The sequence below is a fragment of the Chelon labrosus genome (assembly GCF_963514085.1).
Source record: "Chelon labrosus genome assembly, chromosome: 1".
Classification (NCBI taxonomy): domain Eukaryota; kingdom Metazoa; phylum Chordata; class Actinopteri; order Mugiliformes; family Mugilidae; genus Chelon; species Chelon labrosus.
This window is the reverse complement of record NC_140337.1, coordinates 27,321,420-27,343,835: the sequence shown is the minus strand read 5'-3', so window position 1 is coordinate 27,343,835 and position 22,416 is coordinate 27,321,420. Positions and strand designations below refer to the sequence as shown.

Sequence of the window (22,416 nt, the reverse complement as noted above, 5' to 3'; positions counted from 1 at the left end):
CTGATTCACTCATTTTGTACTCTGCATTGCAACACAGAGATGTGTTTTCAACCATTACTTTCATAACTTATTCACTTAAATGGTGCGTAAATGTGGAGACATACTCACACAAACACACATTTGCACAAGATTCCTCCAAATATTTAAATACATGAGCAGTTGACTTTAATGTTCTGTTTCACATTTTCTCCTTCATAACCTGAGGAAACGAGACAACATTTAGTCCAAATTTAAAGAGCATTTTGCAAAGTAGAAGAAAGTATTGATAATGCAATTCCATGGGAACAGAAGTTAATGTTGGCTACAGACGTTGGCCATGGGAATTTGTTTTGGGGAGAATATTTGAAATAACACAGATGATATTTGTCAGTTTAAAAGATAATGTTCTGTTGTCACATGGCCTTGGAGGCATAACAAACTAGTTTCTGGACTTTTCTCCATTGTCTCCACTAGGTGGCAGTAAATGTCCTTCAAAAGACCTTAAGGCTCACAAGATTTGATCATTGTTCTTCTGGGTTTTACAACATTTCAAGTGTACAACATTTATCAGTGACAAACGTTACCTTGTCGATAATTCCAAAAAGAACAACACAATACGAAGAATAAACAGATGAATGTTTAGAGCTGTGTTTAGGGTTAAATGAATTTGATCCCCTTCTTTTTGGGCTGTATCAAATTAACCGTTTTTCTTGACACTCCCCCAAACACCCAGAACAAAGAACCCCTACAGCTCAGACTTGATATGCAGGAAAGAGGTTTATCAGTGTGAAATCTGCTTTTGGTTTGAGTCAGTAAAAACTCAGCATTTTTTATTGCTGTGTTGATAATAATTAACATTTTACACTTAAAGCCTGTTTGAATAGTAGGAATGAAGACTGAAGCTGCACTTCATAGTCTACTTACTACTACATAGTTTACTTCTGACAAGAGAAGAGACCAGAGAAAATATTGATTGTAAAAAAGAAGAAGGAAGGATTGTGACGAGTGGTTTTCTTAAATACAGTAAGTATGATTCTGTTGTTATCCAGGTCATGGTATATCCAGGTAAGTAGACTTTCCAAGAGTGGTTTCCTTTGTTTTGCATGTATGATCTCATTGTTACTGGAGAGTGAAACAATGGTGGTTAGTTGTATGTTCCAGTAAAATATAGATTATTGTTGTTTAAAAAGTAAAAATCACATTTTTATTTTACATTTTTCCAGAGTTTTCTTTGTGGTTTGTTGGAGTTTACATTTGATCCTTGTATTCTGTTAACATCGGAAGTTGTAATGAACAAAGGACATTCATCACCACGTGTGCAAAGTAGAAGCGACTATTAATTCATGTGACTTTACTGACTTGAAAACTAATAATTATTGAGACTGGAAGAAGCCGAAGGTTTTTTTTGTTTGTTTTTTTTTTTTTTTAACTATAAATACTTCTAGATGTGCTTCTTTTAATTGTGTCTAACCTTGAATATATTTTTGCACTGTTTGTGTGCTGACTGAAAGATTTATAGTAACAGTGGAAAGTTCCTGGACATTTTAAATGATTTGCAGGTGTAACAATAGAAGGTGGAAGAAAATGTATTGCTATTCTTCAATATAAAGAATTAACTACATTGGAAACAGTTTGAAAGTTGATCCTAAAAGAGCATGTGTGATTGTAGAAGCATCAAAAAACAACTTGGATTAAATTAGAAGCATTTTTGTGCAAGTAATATTTGCTATGTAGAAGAGTATTTTTACATTTCTTCAACAAAATGAACATTATTGACTGGCAGTTGGTGATAAGCCACGTGTTACGGAAACCATTTATCTACAGTGACAATGAAGGCCAACGGTCAGTGAGGACTCTGAGGTTATGATCTTGAATTTCCATGTCTTTAAAAATTTGTTTAATTTCTGAAATCCTGTCAACAGCTCTGCCATCAACTATAGTCTCTACAGTCTATTAAATTCAGTTAAGGTAACTGTATCCAGGTTATATTAAAATGATCACATTCAGACTTTGTGCCCGGGGACCAATTCAGAGGAACACATGAGCAGCATGATGTGGAAAACAAGATACTTTTAAAGAAAGAAAAATTAGAACAATACACAATATAAACAAAATAAGAGATTCATTCCAACTTTATTCCACAGAGTGAATAAAGTGGGTAAAGTGTTGACAGGCTACGCGTAAACAGGAGTTACAGGGATATATATATATATATATATATATATATATATTATATGTTACTGCAGAGGTAGTAATGGATAATAAATAATAAATGACAGAAGAAAGGTGAATAAAAAACTGTAGGGTACAGAACATTATGCTTTCAACAGTGTTGGGCACGTTACTTTTAAAAAGTAATTAGTTATAGTTATTAGTTACTTCTCCCAAAAAGTAACTGAGTTAGTAACTGAATTACTCCGCTATAAAATTAACTAGTTACCAGGGAAAGTAACTATTGCATTACTTAAAAAAAAAAAAAAAGTTAAAATACGTCTAAGAATTAGAATTTTTTTCTGAGCGTATGTACACTTCACGTGTACGTTCTTGCCTTTTACCTCAATGAGGTTAAAGTAGTGCTTATACTTCCACCTTGAAAACGGCAACTTTAGCTCTAAATGCTATGCGAACTTGCCATTGCTGCAGTCTATCTCTGATTGCTTGTGTGATATTGCTATGTGAGCATCTGTGTGTAAACAACACCCGCCCAACACTGAACACTGCCCTGCCACTGACTGGCTTACCAATTTAAAGGAGCACGTGAGCAGCATGACGTGGTAAACGTGGTAAAGATACTTTTAAAGAAACAAAAAATAGAACAATACACAATATAAACAAAATCTATGCAATAAAAGATTTATTCCATAGAGTGAATGAAGTGGATAAAGTGTAGACAGGCTACATGTAAGCAGGAGTTACAGGGATATATATATATATTTATACGTTACTGCAGAGATAGTAATGGATAGTTACCTGTAGGGTACAGAAGAGTCCTTTTGCTTTCAATAATATCATATACAACCACACAAGATTTCACTCACCAGTCACTCAGGTTTTATTTTATGAGGTACTACAAAGAGGTTTCCTTAATGCCACAAATGCCATAACTGTGCTGTGAAGTGATGTTATAACAGACCTCTGCATTCATCCAAAAGAAACAATTATAAGGAGCAACACATTCCCACTCTACAGATTATTCTAGGAAACTTTTACTTAAGATAACTGTGTAGAACTGAACTTTTCCCCCATTGTCAGCTATTCTCCAGCTTCAAACTCCCGTCCACTTCAGAAATCACAGACCTCATCCAGAAATCCAAGCCCTCCACGTGTCAACTAGATCCCCTCCCCACAACTCTGGTCAAATCCTGCCTCTCCTCTCTGCACCCCCTCATTACTGCCATCATCCACTCCTCACTTACCACTGGAATTGATCCTCCACTCTTCAAAGTTGCTGCTGTCACCCCTATATACTGAAAAAACCTGGTTCAGATCCTAATGACTACAATAACCTCCGCCCCATCTCCAACCTACCTTTCATCTCCAAAATCCTTGAAAAAACTGTTGCTACTCAACTCCACTCCCACCTATCTCACAACCACCTGTATGAACAATTCTAGTCTGGTTTCTGCCCCTGCCACGGCACAGAAACTGCTCTACTAAAGATCACTAATGACCTCCTCATGGCAGCTGATTCTGGTTTACTCACCATTCTCATCCTCCTTGATCTGACTGCAGCCTTCGACACCATCTCTCACACTATCCTCCTCAGCAGATCATCCTCCATTGGCATCTCTCACACCCCCCTAGACTGGTTTCACTCATATCTCTCAGGCCGCACCCAGTTCATCCAACTCAAGTCCTTCAGATCCCAGCCCTCTCCCGTTACTTCAGGTGTGCCCCAGGGCTCTGTCCTGGGGCCCCTCCTCTTCATCACCTACCTCCTGCCCCTTGGTAATATCTTCTGCAAATTCAATATTCACTTCCACTGCTTCGAGGATGACACCCAGCTCTACCTATCCACCAAACCAACTTCCTCCCTCCCTCCCTCCTCCCTCATCAGCTGTTTATCTGAAATAAAATCCTGGTTCACCTCAAACTTCCTAAAACTAAACAGTGATAAAACAGAACTCCTCCTCATGGGCACCAAATCCACACTTTCCAAAGCTGACAATTTTTCACTCACAATCGACAGTTCCTTAGTCTCCCCCTCCCCCCAGGTTAAGAGTCTAGGTGTCATCCTCGACAGCTCACTCTCATTTCAGTCTCACATCAATAACATTACCCGGTCTGCATATTTCCTAGCCTGGTCGTCACCATCCTACGTTTCCGCCCGAAATTTGATTTCGGTCTGCACGTTAGTCTGTCTAATAGGAATCTGTCTCCGTAATGGGCAGATGCTTATTTTGAGGTTTAAAATCATTGGAGTTCCCTTAACCAATCAGCAACGTTTGGTAATGACGTATATTGTGCGCCGGAGTTCAGGCTCTTACGCTTACCACTTCCGCTTCCAGTTAAATAAATCAAACTTTTCCCAAAGCCAGTTGGAAGGAGAGCTACGACGTCCTTGCCATTTATAAAATTGACTAGACAAGCCTCTTGTTCTGGTTTTAATTCCGTGATGCTCTCGAGAGTTGAGACAACTTCGCGGATGGCTTCTAGCATCTCTTCCTCCGTCGCCATTGTTGCTATTCTGTTGAACTACAAGCTTTGCTGGCTGGACTACAAGCAACTCGGCATGCGAGTTTCGCGTCATCACTCAACTGTTTGCTGATTGGCGTGGACCGCGCGGTTACACGCGAACCGTAGAAGGGCAGTTTGGCCAGACTCCGTGGCAGACCGAAATCAAATTTCGGGCGGAAACGTAGGATGGTGACAACCAGGCTACATATTTCCACCTACGCAATATAAATCATCTCCACCCCTCTCTCAGCCCCCACACCACTTCCATCCTTGTTCACAGCCTTGTCACCTCCCGCCTTGACTACTGTAACTCTCTCCTCTTCGACCTCCCCCACAAATCCCTCCATAAGCTTCAAATGGTCCAGAATTCAGCTGCTCGCATCATCACCAAAACCCCTTCGTTTCACCACATTACCCCCGTACTGCAGCATCTCCACTGGCTCCCAGTCAAATTCAGGATTGACTTCAAGATTCTTCCCACACGTTCAAGGCCATACATAACCTTGCCCCTCCTTATCTCTCGGATCTCCTCCACATTGTCACCCCCTCCTGCTCCCTCAGATCCTCCTCCTCTATCCACCTCTCTGTGCCCTCGGCCCGCCTCAGTCCCCAACTCTGGAACTCACTCCCACCAGACATCCGAAACATCGACTCTTTCCCTCTCTTCAAATCCAGACTCAAAACCCACCTGTTCCAGAAAGCTTATTCCCCGTGACTGCACTGTTCCATTTTTTATTTATTTTTTTCTATTCTGTCTTGTTTTGTGTCCTTGTGTTTTGTAAAGTGTCCTTGTGTGTCTTGAAAGGCGCTTATAAATTAAATGTATTATTATTATTATTATTATTAGACTAAGCTCCACTCAATTCTGCAGTAGAGGATGATGGTCCACTTTCTGCCACTGTTTCTGAAATAGACATTAGTTGAATTATGAACTTGTATATTAAATTATCAGCATCAATAATAATAGAGCTAAGCATGTTTCAAAATGAGCATGCTGCTTCTGCATTTAGGGTGACACCAAACACCAAAAATGAGGACACTTCACTATGGCTATGGTTGATTTTTGTGAACTTGGATGTGTTTGTTTAATGGATTGTCAGTGTTCAAAGAAGTGTGCGTAAACCATGGTATTTCATTTTTCACCATGTGCTATAACATTAAGCAGCAGACCTAAACCTTCTGTCTGCGAGGCTTTGTCTTCTTCATTTCCTGAATACAGTAAGAGCTCTTCTGTTCTCAGTCTACGTTGTCCAGACTGAATCCACCTCGTTCGGCTTTCATCACCCGGTGTCATACTTCTTCTTAGAGAAGAACCTTCCTCTATCAGGATGGGAGTCTGTCTTTCTTTGTCCAGTGTTTCTGTAGCATATGTATGTTTTAGGAGTTGGGGTTGCTGGCCCCAAACCCAACCTTCCCCCATTTCTGGGTTCGGGATTGTTTTGGGGTTGGTCTGTTAGTCCCCTTCCCTAACCTCTAGTCGTCCAGGTAATGGAGTATAGTCTCATACCATGTGAGACCAGACAGGTCTTGACACATCAAGCCCGGCCATCCCCTGCTACTGTGTAATCAAGGTTTCCCCAAGAGAAAACATTTCATACCAGCAGCACAAGACAGATCACATTAAGGGGGCAGAACAAAACTTTTCTTGAAAAAAAACTTGGTTAGCATCTGGTTGATTACTTTTTGCCTTATTTCTTTCTCTTTTCTCTCCTTTCTCTTCTGGTAGCCTGACTTGCTCTTTGATAGTGACATGCTGCAGCAGCTCAGACCTCAGAGCGCTGTATGTAAGTGCGTTGCTTAGTTACATTTCGTGAGTCCTTCCAGGTGGAATGAACCATATTGCATTTTTGCAAGGGTGGTGCAGGTATTCTCAAACAGTCCTAATGTGATGAAAGCCGCCTTATTATCAAACTGTTAATATCAGTTACGTAGTTCTTCACAATTGACATATTTAGATAAAAGAAAAAAATCAAATCTTTACAAAAGCCTGGGCCACCTCGTGCTTTGCGCCCCGGTACACCTGTCCTGTTTGTGCCCCCACTTCAACACACCCTAAATCTGCTTCTTTTTTTTTTTTTTTTTTTTTTTTTTGAACATTCTTTTTATTGAACATTTTCAAACATTAAGGCAGTCCAGTACAGTATACACAATTTATAATATGCAGCAGATCCAAAATACATTTACAGCAGAAATGACAGTCTAGGTTTCCAGGTACTCCAACACTTCATCAAACTTTGCCGTAAACACGTCATTCTGACCTTTTATCCAAAATCTTAGTCTTTCCAAAGAGATATAGTCGGAAATCAAAGACTTCCACATATGTATTGATGGAGATTCATCTCCTACCCATTTGTTCATAACGGCCTTTCGGCCCAACATAAGCAGGAAGTGTATAGTGTTCTTATGTGATCTTAGGGATTCAGGGACATAACCCAACAGACACAGCATTGGATTAGGCTGTAGTTGCCGCTTAATTATCACATTAATCTCATCACATACAGATTGCCAGAACCGTTGAATTTTCTCACATTCCCAGAGGCAGTGAAATCTTGTCCCTAACATAGTCTTGCATTTTGGGCAGTTTGGGGAGGCCCCTGCTGTATATTTACTATACATGTATGGAGATATAAACACATTGTGTAGAACATTATATTGCATTTCTCTGAATCTGTTGCATATGGATATTTTTGAGGGTAAAAGTAGAATTTCCTCCCATATTTCAATGTTTATTGTTGTTTCCAACTGGGTCTCCCATAATTTCCGTAGGAATGATAGTCTGTCTGTTTGCAACCTTTGCAATCTAGAATAAAATTTGGAGACAAAGTGACCTTTTTTCTGACAATCTAACAGAGTTGTCTCTAATAAATTAAAGTCATCTGGAGGATTAAGAGTATCCATTTTAGTGTGCACGTAATGTCTGACCTGGAGGTATTTGTAAAATTCTTTTGTTTGTAGTTTGTATGTAGTCTGTAACGATTCAAATGTTTTAAATTTTCCCCTATCCCAAAGGTCATGAATATGGTAAATTCCTGCTTCATTCCAGTTCTGAAAGTTGGATCCAGCACCCCCACTGGTCAATTCAGGATTGCCAGTCAATGTTGTTAAGCAACTCAATTTATTTTTAGTCCCAAATAATTTCCGTAACAGATTCCACGTACTACACACATTAGTGATTAAAAAATTGTCTTTCGCCATAATTGGTAATTCACTCCTGCGTTTATCAAGTAAGTTGACAGGAGAGTACGGTTTGGAGAAGGTTGCTTCAATTTCAAACCATGGCGGCTTCGGATTAGCAGTCGCCCATATTGAGATAATTCTGGCTTGCATTGAGGTTGTATACTTTGTAATGTTGGGGAGTCCCCATCCACCTTGCTCTTTTGGCAACTGTAAAATATCCAACTTAATTTTAGGCTTTCTGCCAGCCCATATAAAGTCAGAGAGAGCTTTATTTATATCTTTAATGTTGTTTCTCTTCAAAGATATGAAGAGCATTGATAACGGGTAAACAATTTTGGGGAGAATTACCATCTTGATAAGATTGACTCTGCCAAGGAAGGTCACAGGAAGCCTTTTCCAGCTCGACATCTTGTCTTTAATGTGTTTTACCATAGGGTTAACATTTTCAGCATAAAGTTGACTAATTTTAGGTGTTATCTTAACCCCCAGGTATATGAATCCATCTGGTGCCCAGCGGAAAGGTTTTACGAAATCAGGTTCACACTCATATGAAAAACCGATAGGCATTATTTCAGATTTTGTAAAATTAACCTTGTATCCAGAAATTTGACCAAACTCTATGACACAATTGATTAGCGCAGGTATTGAATTTTGTGGGTCTGTTAATGTCAGGAGGATATCATCTGCATACAGCAAAATTTTGTGTTGTGTTGTTCCTATCACAGTTCCTTTAATATTGGAGGTTTGTCGGACAGCAATTGCTAATGGCTCTATAGCTAAAGAAAACAACAGAGGTGATAATGGTGACCCCTGAGCTGTGCCTCTGTTAAGCTGGAACTGGGTAGAAATTAGACCATTTGTTAAAACTGAGGCATAGGGATTTTTATATAAAAGCTGTACCCATCGAACAAAATCTGATTTAAAGCCAAATCTTCCCAACACTTCAAACATGTATTTTCGCTCAATACGATCAAAGGCTTTTTCTGCATCCATCGTTACTATAGCACTTGGAGTTTGATGAAAGTTAAGATAATGAATAATGTTAATTAAGCGTCTTGTGTTGTTTGATGAAGTACGTCCTCCCATAAACCCAGTTTGGTCTGCATTGACTATATCAGTCACCACTTTTCCTAGTCGATTAGCCACAATTTTTGAAAGTATTTTAACATCCACGCCAAGTAGGCTAATGGGGCGATAAGAGGTACATAGTTCTGGATCCTTCCCTTTTTTGGGGATAACTATAATATGAGCTAAATACATAGTTTTTGGGAGTTCACCCTCTTCAAAGGATTTGTTGAACACACGTTGTAGTAGTTTGTTAATTTTGTTTTTCATCTTTTTATAAAACTGAGCACAGAATCCATCAGCCCCTGGACTTTTATCCGACTGTAGTGTGGAGATTGCTTTGTCAATTTCTGTTATTGTAACAGGTCCTTCCAGTAGTTTAGCTCGTTCATCTGTTAGCTGAGGCATCTGTAAGCCATCTAAAAAATTACTATTGGTAAGTGTATCATTGTCCAGTTCTGAGGTATACAACGTTTCATAAAATTTTTGAAAACATTCATTAATCTTTTTATTATTTGTTTGACGAATTTGGTCCTCATCAGATATTGCAGTAATAAATGCTTTTTGGGGAGAGTTTCTTGCAAGACGGGCTAAAAACTTATTGGGCTTATTTCCAAATTCAAACATTCTTTGTCTAGCAAACAGAATATCAGACTCAGCCTTCTTTGTTAATAAATTAGTCAGCCGTAGTCTCGTTTCTTTTAACTCTTTAAGTACCCCATCCGATTTGGATCTGCGAAAATCTTCCTCTAATTTTTTTATTTTATTTTCAATTCGTGATTGTTCCTGAGTGCGTTCTTTTTTCTTCTTGCTAGAGTATAATATAATCATGCCTCGCATGTAGGCTTTATACGCTTCCCACACCAGTCTTGGATCAGAGTCATTGCAATCATTTACTTCTAAATAGAGGTCTGTCTGTGTTTCCAAAAACTTGATAAAGTTATCATCATGAAACAGTGATGCATTAATTTTCCAAGAGAACGATCGCTCTGCGGGCCTAAGAGGTTGCATTTCCAGAGTGACAGGAGCATGATCTGAGAGGGCAATGGATCCAATGTTAGACTGTTCTACTAAATGGGCTAGGTGTTCAGATATAAATATATAATCAATTCGGGAGAATGACAAGTGAGGTGGAGAATAAAATGTGTAATTTTTGTTATTAGGGTTCATGTATCTCCAACCATCTAACAAGTTCAGTATCTCAAGGAAATTTTGTAGTGCTCTGCCAGATTTTGACTGATCTTTATGAGGGGGGTCTTTATCTAAGGAGGGAGAGAGATAACAGTTAAAGTCACCTCCAATTATCATATTTGTACAGTCCATTTCAGCAATTTTGCTGAGTAGGAAGCCAAAGAACTCCTCGTCATAGACATTAGGGGCATAAACATTTCCTAACAATACTGATTCTCCATATATCTCTCCTTTTACTAGAACTATCCTTCCATCTGTATCTTTGTAACTATCTTTAGCTATAAATGGCAACAATCGATGGACTAATATAATTGCACCCCTCTTGTTTGTAGAATAAGATGTAAAATATACCTGTCCGACCCACTCCCTGAGATATTTTTTGTGCTCCTCCTCATTCAAATGAGTTTCTTGGAGAAACGCAACCTGGACATTTTCCTTTTTAAGATGGTTTAAAACAGCTTTCCTTTTAACCACATTATTGGAGCCCTTGATGTTCCAGGTACAAAACTTAATATTCATAATAAAGTAACCTTATATGATGCTGCATAGTTACGCGTACTTTGTAAGATACTTTGGATATGCCTTTAATCTGAAATCCTGTCTGGGCCTGAAACAAAAAACACCAGAACGATCCAAGCAAAAACAAACTGAAGCTTGGATAATATCTACCTACCATGGCTAAAACAGAGCCAAGGAAAACAAAAAACATAAACCTTGTCATACTCTAGCTATACTAGTACAGCTCAGCTGAGGGAGCAAATGACACGCGTGTGAGAAGAATAAAAAAAGAAAAGAAGAGTATGTCCGGTCTCTCAATCTGGATTATGCGTTAACCATACTACCAGCATGTCAACGACTGTGTAATTAACAGTGATACATAGCAACTCAAGTAAACTGAGAAATACACATGTACATGTGTGTTAAATTAAGATGAACAGAAATTATCTTAGTATCATATAGTACTCACTGCCCATCATACGAGTCGTTCTCTATTCATTTGTAAAGAAGAGGCAGGTGATATACTTCCCTGATTACAGGTGGATTGATAGAGTCACTGGGCCGAGAGTGTCTTCACGTAGTCGTTGATTTCTTTCATTGTGGGAAGGGAGATCGGTTTTCCATTTGGAGGGAGAATCTTAATTACAGCTGGATACGCAAACGCGTATTTGATCCCCGCTTCCCGGAGCCTTCTGCGCGCGTCTGCAGACTGTTGTCTCCGCTTTACAATCTCCGCAGAAAAGTCCTGGTAAAAAGACACTACTTGACCATCCGTGGAAACTCTGCCCTTGCTTCTTGCCGCTCGTAAGATCCGCTGTCTGTCCGTGTAGTCGTGAAGCCTCACCAGGACAGCGCGAGGGCCCGGTCTGCCGGCGGATCCCGCCGGAGGTCCAACACGGTGAGCCCGCTCTATTTTCAGCCGCTTCCCTTCCATGTCCATGTTCAAGACCTCTGGAATCCATTTCTCAAAAAACACGGGTGGATCCTTACCTTCAGTGCCTTCTTTCAGTCCTATAATTCTGACATTTTGTCGTCGACTCTGGTTTTCATAATTCTCAAGTTTTCCCATCGCTTTTTCCAACGCTGACTCCACCGCTTCGAGACGTGGTGTATTAGCCGCTGCATTATCCTCCAAGTCGGAGACTCGTTGTTCCACCGCCGCCAGTCTGTCTACTATTTTGTCTAGCTTTTCTGACATCTCTGTGACTGGTTTCAGGATATTAGCGAGTGTAGAGTCCAACATCTCCTTAATATTACGCGTCACCTGCCGTACCACCACGTCATCGTTAGCGGGGTTGGAGAGCTCCTTTCTTGGCTCGGCACAGTCTAGCTCCTCGTCGTTAGCTAGCTCTGGCTCTGTGTCGTCGTCTGGGTTAGCTAGCGGTTCGCTAGCAGTCGACTTGTTCTTTTTCCGAGTCTCTCTCTTTTTGGGCATGGTAAAAAAGTTGTCTAGTGACATATTCACTGTCTCTGTATTGATTTAGTGATAATTCACCACAATTTAGCAACGGGTAACCTGAGAAATATTGTTTAAATTAAATCCAGTGAGGAGACCGACAACGAAGCGTCTATCCTCCTCGGTGCATCACGTGACCCCCCCAAATCTGCTTCTTTTAATCGTGTTTAACCTTGAATATATTTTTGCACCGTCTGTGTGCTGACTGAAAGATTTATAGTAACGGTGGAAGGTTCCTGAACATTTTAAATGATTTGCGGGTGACAGCTATCCGTTAAAAATTGATTTATAGGTAATAGTTCCTCAATTTCACTTCTCATTTTGTAAAAATAGAAGATGCTGGATCAGTCTTTGTTCCTGTGCTTTTCGAAACTCAGAAACTTGTGCCTATTCTTCAACGGAAACAGCTTCAAAGTTGATCCTGAAAGAGGATGTGGGATAGTAGAAACATCAAAAACCTTCAACTTGGATTAAATAAGAAGCATTTTTATGCAATTACAAAATGTGTTAATTTATCATATTTGTTATGTGGATTCTGAAAAAAACAACAACTCAGGAAACAGATGGCGTTATTAGCCTGACTTGTTGGGAAATGTCTCCTAAAACTGTACTTTTAAGAACTGCTCAGAGCATGTGCTCATCATGTTGTTGTACTTCCAATCAAAACAACTCTGTGTCAGAAACTTCATTCAATAAATAATAAAATAATTTTTTTTAGGAATTACTTAAAAGCTGATGAAAAATTTCAGAGTTTATAGTTTTTATTTTATTTTTCTTCTACAGCTGCAGACATGTCTGAGAAGAAGAAGAGGAAGTGGTCAACCATGAGCAACAAGTCCGTTGAGCTCTGTGAGCCATCAGTCAGGTAATATTTACCTGATTGTTTATTATCAGTAACAATAAAGCTGTCAAATGAGAATTCTGCACATTAAAACAGGAAACTGGAATGTTAATATTCTTAATATCGTCCAAATACAGTAGTGTATACTGTATTTGAAGTGTGTTGTATGAAGTAAATGTGTTGGAGCCAAGGACGAAATTTTGATTTCAGAGGTGGGGGGACACAACATATTTTTAATAAAATTAATCTTTCAGTTGCTCTCCTACTCTCCCTCCTCCAGCGTTTTCTCCTTCTGCACCTCTACTATCCCTCACCTGACAAAAATATATTGATGCATGACATGATCAGTGGTTATAGAGGAAAAAACGTAGTTTCACAATTATCATGAGTTTGGATGTATAAAATCACATTTGTATATCTTGTATTTTTCCCTTTAATAATAACAATAATAATAGTACATTTTATTCATCAGCACTTTCAATAAAACTAATACACTTTACAAGATTATTGAGCGCTTTGTAAATGATGAGGAGGATCTTGAAGTGGATATGCTGCTTTATTGGAGCCAGTGAAGGTGTTGCAGGATGGGTTTATTTTTTTAGACATCCTGGCTGCGCCTAATTACCAAACACACATACACATACACACCCGCACGCACATACGCACATGGACACCGATTCAAACGTTAATGTAAATGAAACCTCTGATATTACAATCCTTCTAGCTGACGTGACCCCAGGCAGAACAAAGGAACAATTTACAGTAGCAGGTTATCAAGGACTCCTGACCGCAGACTAGCAGACAGGTGTGCAATCAAGGTGGAGTGACAGCTTGTGGCCAATCACACAAGAAACGGCAGAGCCAATGGAGGACCTTGTGGGCGGGGCTAAACTAAGGGAAACAGGCTTCAGCTTGAGCGGCCATTTTCCGCTTGGTCCTAGTGCTTGACTAGTCTCTGTTTCTGTGTCCCCCCACCCCCATTACATCCGTGGTTATGTTTCTCAATGTTTTTGCACTTGCACAACAGTTTCTTGTGCAGCTGCAGTTGTGCAATGGTTTCCACTGTGTTGAAAGTGTGTGCACAATTAGGTTTGTATGTAGGGTGACCAGATGTCCCGCTTTGTGCGGGACAGTCACGCATTTTCATTACTTTTCACACGTCCCGCAAATTGAGACGTTGTCCCGCATTATTGACAGTCAGACTCCAGTTTTGAAATGCGTGTTTTATAATCTGGCATTTATCAAATAGCTGTTTGGAGAAAGCAGTGAGGGCTGTCATCAGGGGTCGGGGCGGGCTGTTTGATCATGTCAATCAAACTGGGACGCGGACGCAGGTTAAGGGCACGCCCACCAACAACAAACAATGCAAATCAGATCAGAACGGCATGCAGCGCGAGACATGGAGGGAAGCACAACCCGGCTAAGAAGAGGAAATGCAGCTATGATAAAGACTAGGAAACGATCTATCCCTGGGTGAAACCAGTGCAAGGCGAGTCTGGTAAAGTTTGCTGTGAAGCTTGCTTGAGTCATTTTTCCGTTTCAATACGACGTGACACAGACAATGCGAGACAAACGTGCTGCTCAACTTGGGAACTTGGGAAAGTTGCATTTAAATAAGTTTATATATATATATATATATATATATATATTTATAAAATATATTATAAAATATTTTGGCGGCACAGTGGAAAGGTGGTTATCACTGATGCCTCACAGCGAGAAGGTCACCGGTTCGAATCCATGGGCCGGCTGGCCTTTCTGTGTGGAGTTTGCATGTTCTCCCTGTGTCTGCATGGGTTCTCTCCGGGTACTCCAGCTTCCTCCCACCATCCAAAGACATGCTCAGCAGGTTAACTGGTGATTCTAAATTGGCCGTAGGTGTGCGTATGAGTGTGAATGGTTGTCTGTCTCTCTGTGTTAGCCCTGCGACGGACTGGCGACCTGTCCAGGGTGTACCCCTGCCTCTCGCCCGATGACAGCTGGGATAGGCTCCAGCACACCTCCGTGACCCTTAACAGGACTACACGGGTATAGAAGATGAATGAATGAATATATTTAAGTTTTTATTTGCAGGCTGTTATGTGCTACTGAATCAATCAGATGGCAAAGCATAGTGATGTTATAAGCAAAGGGGCAGAATAGAAATGTTTATTTTTTCTTTTAGTTCTTTTAGGGTACCTTGATGCACTGGTATCTCACATTGTCCCACATTGTCCCACATTGTCCCACACAAACGTAGCCTTTGTCCCACATCTGGTGAATTGGGATCTGGTCACCCTATTTGTATGTGACATATCTCCAAATAAATTAATGATTAAAGAAATGAATGTCTCCTTTTATAGTTCACAGATAAATGAAGCTGAAGAGTCTAAGCCGCCCAGCTGTGTCTCCTTGAAGAGTGATCGATCGATGGGCTTGCCAAAAAACTTTGGAGATGACAGAGGGTACTTTTAAACGGATTTTATGCATGTGCTTGAAAAAAACATCTAAATGATCTGGATTTAAACCTATAATAGCAACTATCTGTGTATTTTAATAGTAACTTGTTTGTTACCAATTTAATTTTATTTAATGTGTAACTAATAGAACGGAACAGAATACATAATACAAGCTTACCTCAACTAACAGAGAAAACATGCAGTGGGCTAATGGTGGTACTGCTGATAACAAATACAAACACTATATGTAATATGTAACATGTCTGCACAACAGCCATATCCAGGAAATATCAATATATATATATATAGAGAGAGATTCTATAATGTACACAATGGATTTGATGATGTGCAGGCTAAATAAAATGGCCAAAGGTTGAATTGTGTGTACATTGCCTCCTGTATTGGGAGTCAATAGTATTTTGTTACCAGATTGTCTTCCAAGACATATAAACAAAACAAAAAAAAAAAGAAATGTTTTGGTCTTGGCCCCAACAGAAGTGTGTGCCTTTGTTTTTTGTACAGCCACCAGACGGAGGAGTTAAGCAGCTGCTGTGTGTGTAAGGAGGTTTTGAAGGACCCAGTTCTTTTCCTATGTGGACACTGGTCATGCAAACAGTGTGTGTGGTCAGGTCAGGATTCAGCTACAGACGGCCCCTGCCCTGAGTGTGGCGATAAATTACACAATATCATGGACAAAGACACAGGTAGGTTTGATGACATCTAGTACAATGTCTCTATTCATTCAATCACTACTAATCAACTACTTCTAAAAGATGAGCCACATAAGCATTTCAAATGGAAAAATAATAATCAAATAATTCCCCTATGACTGACGCAATAAGTTTCACATCTACGATTGTTCTTGTTGAGCTTAACAAGCAAATCTGTGACAATGTCCAGTAGAAGTAGTGCTGCTTGACAGTCACAAACAACCCAAGCTTGGAGGAAGTTGTTACTTCTTTTTGGCTGTTTTGCATCAATGAGTTGGATATTAATGCTAAGGATAATGAAATCCCCCTTTTTGCTGTGTGGTCGGTGCTCTTGACACTGCATAATGATATAAAAAGTTGGAAGATTCCAGATGGTATTAAACTCAGGATGTCATACATTTAAATCCAATAAACAAGCTGAAACAAGGGCAGCTGAGTTTCTTGAATACATTATGTCATGCTCAAGTAGCATCTTTGTTCTAAAAGACTGGGGTGGAGTTGGCGTTTAAATGGGAACATCTGTGGGTGTTGCTCATCAGAAACTCAGTTTCAGCTTCTGTTTTGGATATAACATGACCTTGAAGAACTCATACTTAATACAACTAAGTCAAAGCTGTGTCTTTTTTTAAATGTAGGCCCTGCCATCTACAAACCTGAAGTAAAATGTTGCATTTGGTTACAGGAAAGATCCTTGTTGGGAACACAAAGAAACTTAAAAAATCAATGAAAAAGAAGTTTACTTTGACATCTGAAGGTAATGGTGACCAAGAAATCCCACTGCAGAGCATCTACACAACACTCTACATCACCACCACAGAGCGTGAAGTGCCACATGAAGAACATGAGTTCAGACACCTTAAAAGTAAACTGAAAAGGCAGTCATCGCATGACTACTCAGTCAATGTCTGTGACATCTTCAGACGTCTGCCTGGGCAAGAGAACCCCCACAGAACAGTCCTGACGAAGGGCGTCGCAGGGATTGGAAAATCATTTGCTGTGCGGAAATTCATTCTTAGCTGGGCCGAGGAGGAAGCAAACCAGAATGTGGATTTTGTTTTCAGTCTTGCTTTCCGAGAGCTGAATTTGGTCACAGGTGAGAAAAGTCTACACAAGCTCCTGGCTGATTTTCACCCTGCACTCCATAATCTGAAAGGCTCAGAGGATTACATCAGCACCAAGATTATAGTCATCCTAGATGGTCTGGATGAAAGTAGACTTAGTCTGGACTTCGAGGGCAATAAGGTGATAACGTCTGTCAGGGAAGTAACATCTGTGAGTAACCTCCTTGCAAACCTCATCCAGGGAAACCTGCTTCCTGATGCAAACCTCTGGATAACTTCCCGTCCAGCAGCAGCCAATCAGATCCCTGCAGAGTATGTGGACATGGTAACAGAGATAAGAGGGTTCAGTGACCCACAAAAGGTGGAATATTTCAAGAGAAGATTTAATGATAATTCGGGTCTTGCTGAAAGGATAACATCACACATTCAGTCTTCTCAGTCTCTTGACAACATGTGCCAGATCCCAATCTTCTGCTGGATTTCTGCCGTCTTATTTAAGGAGGTCTTTGAGGAGGACGCAAACGCTGAAATTCCTCAAACTCTTACAGAGATGATGGCGCATTTCCTGTTTGCCCAGACAAAACGTAGGAGCAGAAAATACGACAAAAAGACTGGGGAGAACAAAAAAGAGCTTCTGAAGACACACAAAGAATTTCTTCTGAAACTCGGCAAGCTTTCCTTTGTTCAGCTTCAGGAGAACAAACTCATCTTCTATGAGGAAGACCTGGAAGAATGTGGCATTGACGTAAAAGAAGCGTCTATTTACTCTGGATTTTGCACCACAGTTCTTAGGGAGGAAGACGTCTTTTCCCAAAAAAAGGTCTTCTTCTTTGCGCATCTGACCATACAGGAGTTTTTTGCAGCTCTCTACGTCTACGACTGTCTTACAACCAATAATACTGCAGGACTGGGCAACTTCTTGAGTCTGGAAGACAAAGAACACACTTTACTTGATCTTCTAAAGATGGCAGTTAACAAAGTGTTGGAGAAGAAGAATGGACATCTGGACTTCTTCCTGAGATTCCTTCTTGGCCTCATGGTTGAACCCAACCGAAGAGTCCTTCAGGGACTGCTGATGCCACCGGACCAAAGCCAAGATACCGACAAGAAAATGTTGACTTACCTCAAATCCATCCGGAGGAAGGCCGTCTCTCCAGCCAGTTGTATGATCCTGTTCCAGACCATGGTCGAGATGAGAGACCACAAAGTCAAAGATGAGATTCAGGAATATCTCAAACTATCAGAACATTCAAAGGCAGAGTTAACTCCCCTTCACTGCTCTGCACTGGCCTACATGTTGCAGGTATCAAAGAATGATCTTGATCTGTTGGACCTAAAGAGTTACAACACATCAGAGGAGGGCAGAAGGAGGCTGATACCAGCTGTAAGGAGCAGCAGAAAAGCTGTGTAAGTTCACTTGTAAAATATCAGATGTAAATGACAACCAAACGGACAGTGAGGGAAACCCAATTGTGATTTGCCAATCCTACAAGCTCTTGTTTTTTTCTGACACTGACAAGTTAAATAATGATTGGATATACAACCAAAAAGAACAGGGTTGTTTCTTTTCATATCTACTGATATCCATAGTTAATTTTATTAATCTATGGAGTAAAAGTACTTTTTACCATGGTCTTATTTGAACATTCATCCCTAGGCTAGCAGACTGCAATGTCAGTGCAGAGTGGGTTGAGCACCTGGCACTTGCTCTCAAGTTTTCCTATTCAGCTCTGAGAGATTTGGACCTGAGCAACAACGACCTGAAAGATTCAGGAGTGAAGACCCTTTGTGATGGACTGTCAAATGACTGCTGCAGACTGGAAACACTGAGGTATTGACAAGCAAAGTATGGGAATAGACAATGTTGATGGTATAAACTAGAGATGTCGCGAGTGGTATTGTGTCGATCCAGGTACTTTTTAAAAATGTTCGGATTGGTATCAGGATTCAGCCAAACCTCATCTTTAGTAATTATTTTAGGTCTGCTATAAATCAAAACCACGTCCCTGCAGTGTAAAATGGTTCCTTCTGTTGTGTTTTAATGGCAGTTGGCAAGCATAAAAAAAAAAAAATCGAAGACGACGAACTAAAATCATGTGACTTGTCTGCTGTGTGGAAGATCTTTACTCTAGAAAATGAAGTCAGTCAGATGGCTGATATGCAAGATTACAAAAACTGGATTGGGATATCCCTAGTACAAACTATGTCTAATCCTTCTTCAGCCAGATGGATGGTGAAAGAATCAGAACCAGAAGTCTTCTATTATCATAGTTGTTCAAAACCATCTTTTGCTCCTCAACTGCACTGTTTACACAGAACTAACACAAGCCAATCATTTTAATTGTACCATATTTTCTGCACCAAATATTTTTTCTCAGGTTGTCAGGCTGCCTGATCACAGAGACAGGCTGTGGTCATTTGGCTTCAGCTCTACGCTCCAACCCCTCTCATCTGATAGAACTGGACCTGAGCTACAACCATCCAGACGACGCTGGAGAAAAGCTGCTCTGTGAGCTGAGAAACAACCCACAATACAAACTCAGCAAACTCAAGTAATTATACAATATGCCATTACTGATGTCACTGCTGAACTGAATAAGAAGTGTTGATGGATAACTGCTACAAATTCACTACGGGGAAATCGGACTATAATGCTAATCCTAGAACTATGAACACAATCAACCAACTAAACATTTGGTTCACATGTTAGAAGGTTATGGCTCAAGTGGTAGAGCAAGTTGTCCACCAACTGCAGGACTGTCCAAGGTCAAAGTGTCTTTGGGCAAGTTATAGAATGTCAAACACTCTTATTCAGAGTACCACTAAGGTATAAATGTACAGACCATTTGCATTTTTATCAACATGTGGCATACTGAATACTAATCTGAAGTATTCTTTATAGCATTGACCACAGCGGAAGTCACAGAATGAAACCAAGTTTCAAGAAATGTAAGTTTCTTTATATATGGAACTGATGGAAGTAGCAACCGATATTTGACCTTGTTGTTGAATAAAGTATTTTCTTACCTTTAGATGCCTGTGAGCTCACTTTGAAACCCAATGCAGCACACAAGAACCTGCTTCTCTCTGAAGAAAACAGAAAGGTGACCTGGGTGGCGGACGAGCAGCCTAATCCTGATCACACAGAAAGGTTTGATCACTTCCAACAGGTGCTTTGTGAACAGGGGCTACATGGGCGCTGCTACTGGGAAGTGGAAGTGGTTGGACCGTTAAGCATTGGGGTAACATCCAGAGGAACTTACATAAAAGGGGAGATTGGTGATTTAAAGATGGGATACAATGACAAGTCTTGGTGTCTGGTTTGCTCCAACAGCGGTTATTACGTTTTACACAACAACGAGAAAGTAGATGTCTCTTCACTTGGATGGCGCTCCAGTCGGGTGGGGGTGTATCTGGATTGGCCGGCTGGTACTCTGTCCTTCTATAGAGTATCCACTGATAATCGGATCTGTCTCCACACCTACAAAACAGCTTTTAATGTACTGCTGTTTCCTGCTGTTGAGCTTCACACTCAGTCCTCTGCTTCATTTTGTCAGCTGACATAATTAAACATTCATTGTGTTCACATGAGAACCATCTTCTGGCAGATAACCACATACACCTAAATAACTCCAACAGTTGTTGATATAACTACCTGGCAGCTAACAACAATATTTTTTAGCTTTATAATTCTATAATGAAATCTTAAAGTCATTTACTACTCATTTGGTTTTGTATTTTTTCACTATGTAGTATGTTCATGCTGGTTACTGGCAGACTCTTGGCAGCTTAGCGAAGACTATTTTTGTTTTGAACTTTTAAATATTGTGTGTGTTTTATCTTCTTTGGTAGAAGTTTCTGGGAAATATTTTCATACACTTCAGATATCTGATAATCGTACAAACAGAACAGGAAGAAGAATGTATTTGTTAGTTTTCATGGTCTTAACATGTAGGGGTTTTTATAACCTGGTGCTTTCATTTGATCTGAGCAGCTCAGAAAACATATTTCCGGGATTTTCATCAAGTTTAACACTTCTTACTTATAATCTTTATGTGTGGTGATCGCTTGTTTAGTTTGGTATTGAGCAAGTTGTTATTAGCAATAGCATATAATCAGCAAATCCATATATTATCACTATTTGAAAGCTTAAAATCTATTTTGAACTGTCTGCATCAACAAACTGGTATCAACAAAGAGACTTGGAAAACAGGCAGCTATCGCAATGCTGGTACTAACAGCTCTTTAATTATCAGTCTAGATCAATAGTTGCGAGGCCATTATCAAACCTAGAGCCGTCTCTAGTATTAGAAAATGATGCCAGTATTTCCTCTTGTGTTGCTTAATACCCATTTTGTTATTTTCCACAGAACGCGTTCAACGGCTGTTTCCACTATGACCCCGTGGTTATTTCTTAAGCTTCTGTTGATCTTCTTAGTTAAATCAAATCTTTGAACACAAAGAGCAAGGACATACAAATAAGTGCAACGACATTGTGTATTACTAATAAGGTCACCATGTGAACTCTGATTCACTGGCAGCTAACAATATTTGTTTAATTCTACAGGGACCTTATGAAACCATTTGTTACATATGAGATATTTCATATTTGCTGTTTGACACCTTAGTGTTGTAGGGTTAGGGTTAGGGTTAGACCACCTAACCCGAGACCAAGTCAAGACCAAGACCAGAGCATACCGAGACCAAGACAAGACCAAGACTTTGAGGGGGCGAGACCGAGTCAAGACCAAGACCGAGGAGGGGCGAGACCAAGTCCAAGACCGAGACCGAACTGAATAAACAGAAGAATTAGTCTATTTGTCATATTGAAAAATAAATTTATTTCAAACTGTTGGTAAGGCCAACTGGCCAATCTTCAAACACAATTCACCCTCGCCCCCGTCAAAAAACAAACAAAAAGAAAATCTCCAAGCTAAGCTAACTCGAGAGCCCTGGATATAACCAAGTTTTTCATATGGTTATACACACACATAGGCCTATACATTGGTGGAACAATTTTAATTATCTTTATGTTATTGCTTTATATTAGGCATGTACCGAAATTAATCCGAAAATGAGGAAACCAAGGCCAAAAACCGAAAAACAAAACACAGAAAGAAATTATTATGCAAACGAAATCTCACGTCTCCTACAACAGATAACGGCTGATCATCTAAGGCAGGGATTCCCAAAGTGTGGTGGGGGTGTGACCGCTGCCTCTAGGGGGTGCGCAAGATGAAAAATGTAATGGCGGAGAAGAAGTTATCATCTTCTACGTACTGTATATGGACACCTAGCTGAGCCACCTGCGCTGCTCTTGAAA

General features: G+C 40.1%; 1 protein-coding gene across 1 annotated transcript; it reads left to right on the top strand.

The window, feature by feature from the left end:
• Window positions 1–78: 78 nt before the first annotated feature.
• LOC311503384 (protein NLRC3-like) lies at window positions 79–20,847 on the top strand. The gene is made up of 9 exons (XM_084566068.1): window positions 79–1,002; window positions 12,827–12,908; window positions 15,227–15,328; window positions 15,845–16,026; window positions 16,715–18,500; window positions 18,751–18,924; window positions 19,472–19,645; window positions 19,996–20,042; window positions 20,127–20,847. Exons 2-9 carry the CDS (start codon window positions 12,835–12,837, stop codon window positions 20,657–20,659), a joined length of 3,072 nt encoding a protein of 1,023 aa, XP_084422194.1. The 5' UTR covers window positions 79–1,002; window positions 12,827–12,834; the 3' UTR covers window positions 20,660–20,847.
• Window positions 20,848–22,416: the final 1,569 nt, after the last annotated feature.